The sequence below is a fragment of the Orcinus orca genome, chromosome 2, assembly GCF_937001465.1.
Source record: "Orcinus orca chromosome 2, mOrcOrc1.1, whole genome shotgun sequence".
Lineage (NCBI taxonomy): Eukaryota > Metazoa > Chordata > Mammalia > Artiodactyla > Delphinidae > Orcinus > Orcinus orca.
The window spans coordinates 5687040-5701011 of record NC_064560.1 but is presented as its reverse complement, the minus strand read 5'-3'; the positions used below and the strand labels follow the sequence as shown (position 1 = coordinate 5701011).

General features: G+C 41.3%; 1 protein-coding gene across 7 annotated transcripts in view; it reads right to left on the bottom strand.

The window, feature by feature from the left end:
- RSU1 (Ras suppressor protein 1) overlaps window positions 1-13972 on the bottom strand; it is a 356102-nt gene that overhangs the window by 147231 nt on the left and 194899 nt on the right. For 4 of the 7 annotated variants that reach the window (XR_004476192.2, XR_004476194.2, XR_007475852.1 and 1 more), the window contains one exon: window positions 12691-13402. The exons of 1 other annotated variant lie outside the window; for it this stretch is intronic. Coding sequence is in view for 2 of the 6 variants with exons in the window: in XM_004278605.3 (XP_004278653.1) it covers window positions 13300-13402 (103 nt within the window). In the remaining 4 variants the exon portion in view is untranslated. Of the gene's footprint in view, window positions 1-12690; window positions 13403-13972 lie in introns of those variants that run through there. 2 more of the 7 variants (XM_004278605.3, XM_033403465.2) reach the window with 1 other exon arrangement.

The window sequence follows — 13972 nt, the reverse complement described above, 5'->3', positions numbered from 1 at the left end:
AACCTACATTCTGGGGATAGGACACAGGCAATAAACAAAATAAACTGCAGTTTAAAACAGGTTGAGCAGAGTAGGCCTTACTGGGAAAGTGATTTTTGAACAAAGACTTGAAGTTGGTGAGGGAATTATACGTGGGAGAAGAACATTCTAGGAAAAGGACGGAATGCACAGAAGCCCTGAAGTAGGGAGAACCTGAGGGCCAGGGTGGCTGGGGTAGATCAGGTGAGAAAAGGAGGAGAGGTGGGGGGGGGAGGGCAGAGCGCACACGACCGTGGAGGCCACGGTAACTGTGACTTTTACTCGGAGTGAAAGGAGACGCCAGCAGGAGATGGCAAGCAGAAGCGCGTTCTGAGGGCTGTGTTAAAAGGATCGTCTGTTGTTTTTTTAAAGAGTTTTCTTTGAGGTGGACCATTTCTAAAGCCTTTATCGAATTTGTTACAGGACTGCTTCTGTTTTATGTTTTGGTTTTTTTGGCCATGAGGCATGTGGGATCTTAGCTCCCCGACCAGGGATCAGACCTGCACCCCCTGCATTTGAAGGCGAAGTCTTAACCACTGGACCGCCAGGGAAGTCCCAAAAGGATCACTGTTGGACATAGATTGTTAAGAGAGCAAGAGGGACAGCAGGCAGCCCGACTGGAGGAGGCTGCAGTAACCCAGGTGAGAAGCGAGGCTGGCCGGAAGATGGTATAAAGTCGGCAATTCTGATGATATTTTGAAGGTAGAGCTTAGAAGATTTTCTCAAGGTCCATGCAGGATAGTACAACTAGGAAGTTTTGTTAGAAACTTCCCTGTTAGAAACTTAACTTTGCAATGAGCAAGTATTTAGTACATAGTGTATGAGGGTAAGTAAAAGTAAAAACATAGCAAGTTAGAGTCAACTTTGGTTTTATATTTCCAGCAACTGATATTTGAACCACGATTGAGACAACTCACTTCCTTCTGGATCCGTATGATTTTCGTTCTGTATCTATTTCAACTTACCACAGTGAGGAGTCACCTGTGCTAAATGGTTTACAAGTAGTTTCTAGCGCTACAGGACGAAACTGACGTGACTTCAGGCTAGCCGCTCGATCCTATGGAGAACGTATCCCAATGTGGGTTCCAGAGACTACAAGTGTGGTACAGTGGTTAGTGGAAAAGGGATTCTGTGGGCAGATGCCCCTGCATACCACAGCACCTTCTCAGAGATTCCAAATGCACACTAAAATGGCAAAGCGTCTGTGACCTTGAAGCAAAAGAACCACAAAACCCCAACAAACAAACAAACACCAGGAAATTCCCTGGCGGTCCAGTGGTTAGGACTCCGTGCTTCCACTGCAGGGGGCACAGGTTCGATCCCTAGTCGGGGAACTAAGATCCAACAAGCCATGTGGCGTTGCCAAAAAAAAAGTGTACAAGTCACTGGCATTAAAAAAAAACAAAACAAAACCCAAAAAACAACCAACCAACAAACAAAAAAACCCAAAAGAACAACAACTCTTTAACCTGAACATCCCTCCCAAGCCCAACTTTTTCCACTTGATTCCACCTTGCCTACTTGCTTCTACCTTAACTGAGAAGAAAATCAATACACTCGTGATTAACAGAACATTTAACTTCTAGTAAAGGAAGAGAAACATGTCTCTGCTAGGTCTAAGAACCATTCGACAATGAATTCGTACATAATCCTGGCCTGCCTATCTCACAAGGCAATGGCAAGGACTGAACGCAACTCTCTATACACAAGTATTTTGCACATGACCTCTAAAGTACCCAGCACATGGGCACGATCAGTCTTTCACAGAAAGTTAAGTCCAAGGAAAGATGCCTCAAACAAGGAATGAAAAAGACCACGGGGGCTTCCCAGATGGCGCAATGGTTAAGAATCCACCTGACAATGCAGGGGACATGGGTTCGAGCCCTGGTCCGGGAAGATTCCCACATGCTGTGGAGCAACTAAGCCCATGCACCACAACTACTGAGCGTGTGCTCTAGAGCCCACGAGCCACAACTACTGAAGCCCATGTGCTTAGAGGCCGTGCTCCACAACAAGGGAAGCCACCACAGTGAGAAGCCCGCGCACCACAAGGAAGAGTAGCCCCCGCTCGCCGCAACTAGAGAAAGCCCGTGCGCAGCAACGCACACCCAACACAGCCTAAATAAATAAATAAATAAATTTATTTATTTATTTAAAAAAAAGATCATGGGTTCCTGCATAGGCTTAGAGCCTGGAGGGTATCCTCAGCAACAACCAGTCTCACCATTGTGCTAAAATGTTAGGTTATCTTTGTTGTAAAGGTACCTTTTTGAAGAGAGCGATGTCACCAAGATGATGACGTAGGTCGTTCCCAACTTCATCCACCTCACAGGAGGAACTAAAAGCTATTCATGGACATGATGCCACTGAGAAAATTCTAGAAAATGGGGGTAAGGCTGAAGCACCCCCTTCATCACAGAGACCAAGACAGACTGCATGAGAAGGATAAGAGGGGCAGCTACACGCTGACCACGGTGTCCCTCCCCCAGGCCAGCACAACACCACACAAAGAGGTCTTCCCTGAGCCTACGGTTCTCCAGTGAGAAAAGAGAGCTGGGGGGACATCAGCTCTCCCTGCACTGTAGGTCACTTCCTGGGGGTTCCCACTCTGGTCTTACCTCATGGAGAACTCAGGGGAATCTGCAGGGCTCCACCACTGGGAATGTGACTGTGATCGAGCAAGGGGAGGGGCTTTCAACAACCAGCACTTGGATCTCGGCAAACAAAGTTCCTACCTGCAGAGCCCAAGCAGTAGTACCAACCTGTGGTTTTGCTCATCTGCAGAACCAAGGTGGGCGCACGGCGTTACCAGGGGACTCGGCAGGGTGCCAGTCTGCCTCATTCCGGTCCTCAAATGATGAGTTTTACAGGCCGTACAGCCTGGTTGGCCCATGTGCAGGCAGGGAGCTGAATCACAGTCCCCCCCGCCTTGTGGAGAGTGTCATCTGGCCCCATCTGACCAGAAGGGCTAGGGACAACTCCTGGAAGCTGTATGACTCAGTGGCACTTGAGCCCAGAGAAGGACAGGCAGAACCAATAGTTTGCAGAATCAAGCCAGTGGCTCTGTTCGGCCAGGGAACTTGGGGTGCGGGTTGGCTTGAGTTAAGACAACAAATGAACAGCTTTACTGGCTAAAGAGCTGCTTCTCTTGCGGTGCCCAGACAGCGGATCTAATTTGTAGCCCCTTCTTCGCTGAATATAGTCTTCAGCCTGTCTCACCAGGGAAGCTGACCAGAACACACGGGAAGCTGTGCAGCCCATTCAACAGCCCTGCTTCTACTGATACCTGAGCAGCGAGCGCCGCCTGTGGCTCCCTCCATCTGCGGAGCAAACCTGGTAGCCTCACCGACCAGGCTATTCAGTGTACACTCTGGCCTCATCTGGGCCCCCAAACAAGGAGCCGTACAGACTCTGGGTCCCATCCTGCTGTGCAGCCAGGGCAGGGGAACTATTCATAATTCATAGCCCTGCCTACTGCTGAGTACAGGACCCAATCCAGACCAACGAGTAAGCCTGACCAGAGACTCCAGCCCCCCAGGGACCCCCTCCTATGGCTTAACTTGAGCAGGAAAACAAGTCAGCAGTTCTGTCCATCTGTTCTCAACCAGTGTCACACGCCCCCTGTCCCTATCTCCAGAGCTTCAGCAGCTGCCTCGTACCAAAAAAGACCGTAAGAGCAGGCCCCACCTGTCCAAGGATATTACGAGAAGACACACCCAGAAGCCCAAACTGAGCTGACTGGTGAAGATCTTCCTCTGCCAAAGCAAACCCATAAAGTCTAGAAGAGGAGCCGGATTACTCAAATGCACAGACGCCAATGTAAGGAGTCAAGGATCACAAAAAAAGGAGGTAAATATGACACCACCAAAGGAAACTAATAAAGCTCTAATGACTGACCCTCTGTGAACAAAGAATTCAGAATAATCCGCTGAAAGAAGTTTAGTGAACTGCAAGAACGCTCAGACAGCTGAACAGAACTAAGAATACAATGCATGAACAAAATGAGAAGCTCAATAAAGAAATAGAAACCGTCAAAAAAACCTGAACAGAACTCCTAGGGTTGAAAGATACAACGACTGAACTGAAGGAGTCAACAGAAAGTTTCAAAACCAGACTTAACCATGCGGAAGAAAGAATCAATGACCTAGAAGACAGGACATTAGAAATTATCCAGTCAGAGGAGCAAAAAGAAAAAAGAATGAAAGAGTGAAGAAAGCCTACAAGACTTACGGGACACAATCAAAAGAAACTATCCACATTATGGGAATTCCAAGAAGACAAGAGAAAGAGAAAGGGACAGCAAGTGTATTTAAAGCAACAGTGGCTGAAAACATGCCAAACCTGGGGAAAGAATTGAACATTCAGATCCATGAGACCCAACTCCAAACAGACTGCATCCACGTAAGGTTACATCAAAATACATTATAGTTAAACTGTCAAAAGTCAAAAACAAATTAAATAATTCTGAAAGCAGCAAGAGAAAAGAGAAAAGTTCCATACAAGGAAACCCATATAAGACCATTGGTAGATGTCTCAATGGAAAATTTTCTGTTTCTGGAGAACAGAAGAGAATGGAATACTATAAATCAAAATAATGAAATTTAAAAAAACCTGTCAACCAAGAATTCTATACCTGGTGAAGCTGTCCTTCACAAATGAAGGAAGGATAAAGACTCCCAAACAAAAGCTGAGGGAGTTCATCACCACTAGACCCACTTCACAAGAAATGCTAAAGGGAGTCTTTGAGAGGAAGTAAAAAGGTGCTAATTAATTAACATCATAAAAATTTAAGAAGATAGCATAAAACTCACAGGTAATGGTAAATATAACAAAGTTCAATTGTGTAATATGGAAATAGTGGTGAATAGTTCACTCACAAGTCTTGTTTAAAACTTAGGAAGCAATGCAGTAAAAATAAACATAACTACCATAATCTGTTACTGGATATACAATACAAAAATATGTAAACTGTAACATCAATATCCTAAAATGTGAAGGAGAGGAGAAGTAAAAGTATAAAGTTTAGGAATGCTATAAAAGTTAACTTGTTATCAGTTTAAAATAGTGTTATAAGCTTAAAATATTTTATGTAAGCCTCATGGTAACCAAAAGGGGAAAAAAAAAACCCTGTAGTAATTACGAAAATGAACATGATAAAGATTTCAAAGCATATTCACACCAAAAGACATCAACACACACACACACACACACACACACACACACACACACACACACACACACACACACACACACACACACACACACACACACACACACACACACCCCAGACAGCAGGAGAAGCAGCAAGGAGCAATGGATCTACAAAACAGTTGAAAAACAATGAACAAAACAGGAATAATGAGTCCTGACTTACCAGTAATTACTTTAAAAGTAAACTGATTAAATTCTTTAATCAAAAGACATAGAATGAATAGATTAAAAAAATACACTGCACACAAGAGATTCACTTTAGCCTTAATGACACACATAGATTGAGAGTGAAGGGATGGAAAAAGATATTTCATGCAAATGGTAACACACACACAAAACCATGGGTAGCTACACTTACATCACACAAAATAGACGTTAAACTAAAAACGGTAAAAAGAGACAAAGCAGGCTATTATATAATGATAAGGGGGGGGTCAATCCCTCAAGCCTACATGATAATTGTAAATATTTAGGCACCCAACATCAGAGCAACTACAAATATAAAGCAAAAACAGAACTGAAAAGAGAAATAAACAGCAATACAATAATAGCTGGGGACTTTAATATGGCACTCTCAACAATGGAGAGATGAGACTCAATAAGGAAACAGTGCATTTGAACAAACTACGGACTAAATGGACCTAGAAATATAGAGACCATCCTATCCAACAACAGCAGAATACAGATTCTTCCCAAGGGTACATGGAACATTTTCTAGAACAGACCATATGTTAGGCCACAAAACAAGTGTTAACAAATTCAGAAAGACTGAATCCATACCAAGTATCTTTGATCACAATGAAACTAGAAATCAATAACAGGTGGAAAACTGGAAAACTCATTAACACATGGAAATTAAACAACACCCTCCTGAACAACTAATGGATCAAAGAAGAAATTAAAGAGAAAATTTTAAAAAGTATCTCGAGACAAATGAAAATGGAAACACCGCACGCCAAAACTTACGGAATGCAGCAAACGCAGTCTAACCAGGTGGCTCCCAGCAATAATCGTCTACATTAAGAAACAAGAAAGATCTCAAGTAAACAATCTAACCCTATGCCTCACGGAACTAGAAGAAGAAAAACAAACTGAAACCAAAGTTAGCAAAAGGAAGGAAATAATAAAGATTAGAGCAGAAATAAATGAAACAGAGAGGAGGGAAACAATAATTTACGAAACTAAGAGTTGGTTCTTTGAAAACATAAACAAAATTGACAAACCTTTAGCTAGGCTAACTTAGGAAATAAGAGAGGACCCAAATCAAAATAATTATAAATAAAAGATGAGACATTACAATGGATATCACAGAAACAGAAAATATGAACAGAATTGGTCGTCCTCGAATATCTGTGGGAAATTCATTCCAGGACCCCACACAGATACTAAATCCTCAGATGCTCTAGTCCCTTATATCAAATGGCAGAGTATTTGCATATAACTTACGCAGCCTTCCCATATACTTTAAATCATCTCAAGAGTACGTATAATACCTAATACAATGTAAATACTATGTAGATAGTTGTAAATGCAATTTAAATGCTTTGTAAACAGTTGTTGCCATGTGGCAGATTCAAGTTTTGCTTTTTGGGACTTTCTGGAATTTAAAAAAATATAGTTTTGCTCCACGGTTGGGTGAACCCATAGATGTGGAGCTCACAGATAGGGAGGGCTGACTGTCCTAGTAAGGAGATTGAATCAGTAATCAAAAACCTCCCAACAAAGAAAAGCCCAGGACTAGATGACTTCACTGGTGAATTCTGCCAAACAATTAAACAAGAATTCACACCATGTTGTATATAAATGCACAATGGAATGTTACTGAACCGTGAAAATAATGAAATTCTGCCATTTGCAACAACATGGATGGGCCTGGAGGGTGTTATGCTCAGTGAAATAAGTCGGACAGAGAAAGACAGATACTGTGTGCTGTCACTTACATGTGGAATCTAAGACATACAACAAACTAGTGAATATAACAAAAAAGAAACAGACTCACAGATATAGAGAACAAACTGGTGGTTACCAGTGGCAAGAGGGAAGGTGGGAGGGGCAAAGGAGGGGTAGGTGATTAAGAGATACAAGCTACTATGTATCAAATAAATAAGCAACAAGGGTATATTCTTCACAGTGAATATAGCCAATATTTTATAATAATTTTAAATGGAGTATAAGCTATAAAAATACTGAGTCACTATGTTGTAAAGTACTGTAAATCAACTATACTTACTGATAATAAAAAGAATTAACACCAATCTTCTTCAAACTCTTCCAAAAAATCCAAGAGAAGGGAACACTCCCAAACTCATTTTATGAGGCCACCATTACCCTGATACCAAAGCCTGAAAAGGACACTACAAGAAAAGGAAACTGCAGGCCAATATCCCTGATGAATATAGATGTAAATATTCTCAATAAAATATTAGCAAACTGCATTTAGCAGCACACTGAAAGGATCATTCACCATGATCAAATGGGATTCATTTCTGACACGCAAGAATGGTTCAACATACACAAATCAATAAATGTCATATATGACACTAATAGCCTGAAAGAAAAAAATCAGATGATCAACTCAACAGATGCAGAAAAAACATCTGACAAAATTCAACAACCATTCATGATAAAAACTCTTAAAAAGTTAGGTACAGAAGGAACAAATCTCAGCATAATGAAGACCATATATGACAAACCCACAGCTAACGTCATACTCAACCGTAAAAGGTTGAAAGATTCTTCTCAAAGATCAAATACAAGACACGGGTGCCCAGTGTCACCACATGTATTCAAAATAATACAGGAAGTCTCAGCCAGAGCAATCAGGCAAGAAAAAGAAACAAAGGCATCATAACTGTAAAGGAACAAATGGAATTGTCTCTTTGTAGATGACAGGATTTTATATAGAGAAAATCCTCAAGACTCCACAAAAAGCGTTAGATCTAATCAATGAATTCTATAAAGCTGCAGATACAAAATTAACATACAAAACTCAGTAGAGGGCTTCCCTGGTGGCGCAGTGGTTAAGAATCCACCTGCCAATGCAGGGGACACAGGTTCGAGCCCTGGTCCAGGAAGATGCCACATGCCGTGGAGTAACTAAGCCTGTGCGCCACAACTACTGAGCCCGCGCTCTAGAGCCCGCAAGCCACAACTACTGGAGCCCGCGAGCCACAACTACTGAAGCCCGCATGCCTAGAGCCCGTGCTCCACAACAAGAGAAGCCACCGCAAGGAGAAGCCCGTGCACCGCAATGAAGAGTAGCCCCCGCTTGCCACAACTAGAGAAAGCCCGTGCGCAGCAACGAAGACTTAACGCAGCCAAAAATAAATAAATAATCAGTAAAATTTCTATATAATAATAATGGATTATCTGAATAAGAAGTAAAGGAAATAATCCCATTTACAACAGCATCAAAAACAATAAAATACTTAGGCATAAGTTTCACTAAGGAAGTGAAAGATCTCTACACTGAAAACAAGACATTGATAAAAGAAATTGAGGAACACAAAAAAACATGGAAAGGTATCCTGTGTTAACGGGCTGGAAGAATTAATGTTAAAATGTCCATACTACTCAAAGCCATACATAGATTAAAAGCAATCTATATCAAGATTCCAATGACATTTTTTTTTTACAGAGGTAGAAAAACAATCATAAAGTTTACATGGAACCACAAAAGACTCCAAATAGCCAAAGCAATCCTGAGAAAGAACAAAGCAGGAGGCATCGTATTTCCTGATTTCAACCTTTATTATAAAGCTACAATAATTAAACCAGTATGGTACTAGCATGAAAACAGACACATTGAACAATGGAACTGAATCAAGAGTCCAGAAAGAAACCCATGCATATACAGTCAACTAAAATTTGACAAGGGAGCCAAGAATACTCAGTGGAGAAAAGACAGTCTCTTCAATGAGTGGTGCTGGGAAAACTAACATTCATGTGTAAAATAATGAAGTGATATAAGCTCTAACTTATACCACTGACCAAATTTAACTCAAAATGTATAAACTTAAATATAAGACCAGAAACTCTAAAACTTTGGGGAGAAAACACAGGAAAATAGCTCTATGACATAGGTCTTGGCAATAATTTTTTAGATATAACAACTAAAGCACCAAGCAACAAAATAAACAAGTTGCACTAAATCAAAACTAAAAAGCTTCTGCACAGCAAAGGAAACCGTCAACAAAATGAAGACAACCTATGGAACGGGCAAAAAAAATCGCAACCCATATACCTGATAAGGGCTTAACATCCAAAAGATATAAATAACTCATACAACCCAATAGCAACAAATAATCCAATTAAACAACTGGCAAAACACCTGAATAGATATTTTCCCAAGGATACATGAATGGCCAACCGTACACGAAAATATGCTCAATATCAGCAGGGAAATGCAAATCAAAACCACCATCAGTGGGCTTCCCTGGTGGCGCAGTGGTTGAGAGTCCGCCTGCCGATGCAGGGGACACGGGTTCGTGCCCCGGTCCGGGAGGATCCCACGTGCCGCAAAGCGGCTGGGCCCGTGAGCCATGGCCGCTGAGCCTGCGCGTCCGGAGCCTGTGCTCCACAACGGAGAGGCCACAACAGTGAGAGGCCCGCGTAACGCAAAAAAAAAAAAAAAAAAAAAAAAAACCACAATCAGCACACATTGGTTAGAATGGCTATCATCAGAGAGACAAGGGAAAAACTGCTGGCGAGGATGTGAAGAAAAGGGAACCCTTGTGCACTGTCTGCGGGACTGTAAATTGGTACAGCTACTATGGAGAACACTAGGGAGGTTCCACAAAAATTAAAGCTGGAACTACCATATGATCCAGCAATTCCACTTCTGGGAATATATCCAGAAGATGAAAACACTATGTTAAAGAGATATCTGGGGATTCCCTGGTGGCGCAGTGGTTGAGAGTTCACCTGCCGATGCAGGGGACAGGGGTTTGTGCCCTGGTCCGGGAGGATCCGCGGCTGGGCCCGTGGGCCATGGCAGCTGGGCCTGGGCGTCCGGAGCCTGTGCTCCGCGACGGGAGAGGCCACAGCAGTGAGAGGCCCGCGTACCGCAAAAAAAAAAAAAAAAAGAGATATCTGCACCCTCACATTCACAGCAGCATTATTCATGGCAGCCAAGACATAGAAACAACGTCGAAGGATGACTGGATAAAGAAAGTGTGTTATATTTATATAAATGGAATATTATTCAGCCATAAAAAGAGGGAAATCCTGCCGTTTGTGGCAACATGGACGGACCTTGAGGACATTACGCGAAGCGAGGTAAGGCAGACAGAGAAAGACAAATACTGTATGATCACTTACTTGTGGAATCTAAAAAACAAAATGATAGGAAAAGAGATCAGATTTGCAGTTACCAGAGGCAGGGAGTGGGGCTGGAGGAACTGGATGACGGTGGTCAAAAGGTATAACCTGCCAGTTATAACTAAGTACTGAGGATATCATGTAACACTGCTGTACTGCATATTTAAAAGTTGTTAAGAGGATGGATGCTAAGAGGTCTCATCACAAGAAAACAAACTTTCTTTTTTCTTTTTTGGGGGTACTAATACGAGATGATGGATGTTAACTAAACTTACCATGGTCATCATTTCACAGCATGCCTAAGTCATTTATAATGTATACCTTCAAGTTATACAGTGTTTGTCAATTATATCACAATAAGACTGGGAGAAAAAAAGTGCTACCTTTTGAAAAGTAGATATTTTGTAAATCCAGTTATCAAGTAACCGAAAAGACTGTATGAAAAGACGTGAAAACACACTTTGGTGACAAAAGAAAAGCAGAAAACCCCCTTGAGATTTTACATTACGCCTTGCACTTACATATATGATATTTTCTGGACTGCATAATATACCAATTCTGTTTTGAAAAGATATACATTTAATATTTTCTGATTATAAAAATATACATGCTGATTACAGAGAATTTAAAGTACAGAGTAAGTATAAAAAGGAATTTAAAAATTTGTAACCTACCATACAGAAATAATTTATCAGCCATAAAGTCCATTTCCATTTTTCTGTGCATACATATTATAAACACAATTTCCTTCTTCCACAATTGGGACCACTCATATAGTCTTTTAAGTGTGACTTTTTTTTACTTAACTGGATATGATTATCTCCCTTTGCCCCTAGATATCGTTCAATAATTTTTAATGTCTTCATAAAAGTTTATCATGTGGATACACCGTTAACCCTCCTTTCCCATCTTAAGGTTTTGCTAGTTACCATTAAATTCCTACCACCTTTCCGGAGAGAAATTTATATTCCCAATAGCAGCGTATAAGAATGTTTATGTCATATTACTCCCTCTAGCACTTAACACTAGCTTAAAAAATATATGCACATTTCTCATTATTACAGCTGTCTTATTTTTGCTTTGATTTATATCTTTCTGGCTACTAGTAAGGCTGGACTTTTTTTTTTTTCCCATGGTTCTTGGGGATATTTCCTCCCGGTGAATTTTCGTGTATTGCCCATATGTCTATCTAGAGTGTTCATCTTTTAAAAAAAAATTATTCAAAAGACTATATTGTGGTAGTTTTACTAAAGCTTTGTTGCTAGTTTAATTTTAGATGAAGTCTTTCCAATCACCAATAGTAGAGGTATTGTTCTTCCTCCTGTTAATTTCACAAGCTAAAAAAAAATTAACAAAATTCAGGCTGAGGCAAAGATTGCACCTAGAAAAATTACATCAACGAAATCCCCAAACAGGTGATGGCACCTGGGAATTCTTCTTCCCATGGTGAATGTTTTATCAGGAAGTTATCCAGAAACAAGAAGTGTAGACCTTCAGGAGTGATCTCTGTGATTCGAACGCATCCATTTCCTAAGTAACTCAGGATTTTTGGCTGTGCTTTGTTTCTGGTTTTTTCTCTGTTCCAGTGGTCTTGGTCTCAGGGTTTCAGCTGTGAGATGGAGAAAAGAAGATGCAGGGGTAGATACAGACGATCCACCTGAGACAATGTTACATCTTCACACACCTTTTAAGACATTCCAGGGTTGGCAGTCCCTTTAGCGCAAACATTCTGCTTGGATGTGTTTCCACTGACATACACATTACTGTAGATAAGAGCAAAGCTGCCTACCACAGAGGTAAACAATTACTTGTTTAATGATTCTGCCGCTGCAGTTTCTACACTGGGTGTGGTATAGAGTGTGCACATTTACACAACTTCTTTGGCATCATCACAGTCACTTAGGAGGATGCTCTGATATGAGCAGATTTTCTGCAGTGACAAGAAACACACTTGAGTATTTTTCTCTCTCTGTTTCACAGCTCTTGTCGACCAGCCACTGGCAGAAGTCACCATTCCTTCAGCTAAGCAATGCTGCTTTCCAAAATCCTTTGGCAAAAGCTCCTAGAGATTTGTTTTTCTGCTCCTTCCTAATTTAGAAACAGTCCTCAAAGGAAAAAAAAAAAAAAACTGACAAATCGATGTGAGAAGAAACTAACTCTGATTTAATGCTGCATTTCTTTCATGCAAAGTTTCAGAGTTTATCATCGACAACCAATAAAAGTAGATAAGATCATTTTGGGGAAAAAAGTAAACAAAAATGGGTATACCCAAGATCAGATATTTTTTTATTCAAGAAGCAACATGTGACACGAAGTCAAGATTTTATTAAAATCATTTGGAAGTTGACATAAAATCTCGGCGGTGAAGGAAAACTTAATAAAGCAAAAATAATGAGTTATGTGAATAAACAGTGTTAACGGTGGCATTTAAATGATTACATGATTTTAATTATTCTTTTCATAATAAGCAACTCTGTGAACATCTATTCAAGGAGCTGAAAGCTGTGTCTCATATGGAATTTGCAGCTGAACTAAGCCTGCCTTTGGCAATTTCAAGGAAACAAATGGAAATGGTTTGAAGAACTTATGAAAAATCTACCACCCACCAAAAGAATTTAAAAGGTAAGGTGGTAAGCGCTAGAAAGAGAAAAAACAAAACAAACACACACAGTATTCATTCGTGAGATAGAAAAAGAGAGAACCGAAGTAATAAGGAGAGAAGCCATCAGGAGTCCAGCCCATGCCAACCCCTTATTTGTTCTTGGCTGTCAGGGGTTTCCGGCTGATCTTTTTCGATTTGTCATTATTTTTCTTCGGCGGTTCTGGGTTTGCCTGCATGTGTCTGCCGTAGAGGCTGAAAAGAGAGAGGAGGGGACACCGTGAGATCTACCTTGTGAACACAAGATATGCTTCTACGGCAGCGTTTTCATCAACAGATTCATCTCTAGGAATATTCAGGAAGCCAAAGAACACCACAAGGTCATTTCTGTTTTCTCTGGGTCATATGCTGGATTTAAGAATTATAAACTGTCTTACACACACACACACACACACACACACACACACACACACACACACACACACACACACACACACACACACACACACACACACACACACACACACACACACATTCTCTCTCTCCCCACCATGCCATGAAGTCCAATTCTGGACAAGTCTCTTGGAATCCTACACTCCCTGGGCTAAGTGTGAAATCAGCAAAGGAAGAGAGATCCAGGGCTAGGGGGACCATGATGCCTAGCCTGGCCGATCCGGACTGCAGCTCCACAGGCCACGAGTGCTGAAGTCGACAGTGACAGAAACTGGGCCGAACTGAAAAGATGGAGTGTCCACTTAGTGCAAAGTGAACAGCAATCCGGCCCGAGACCCCCAGGGCCGGGTGACGTGACAGACAGCGATGGTG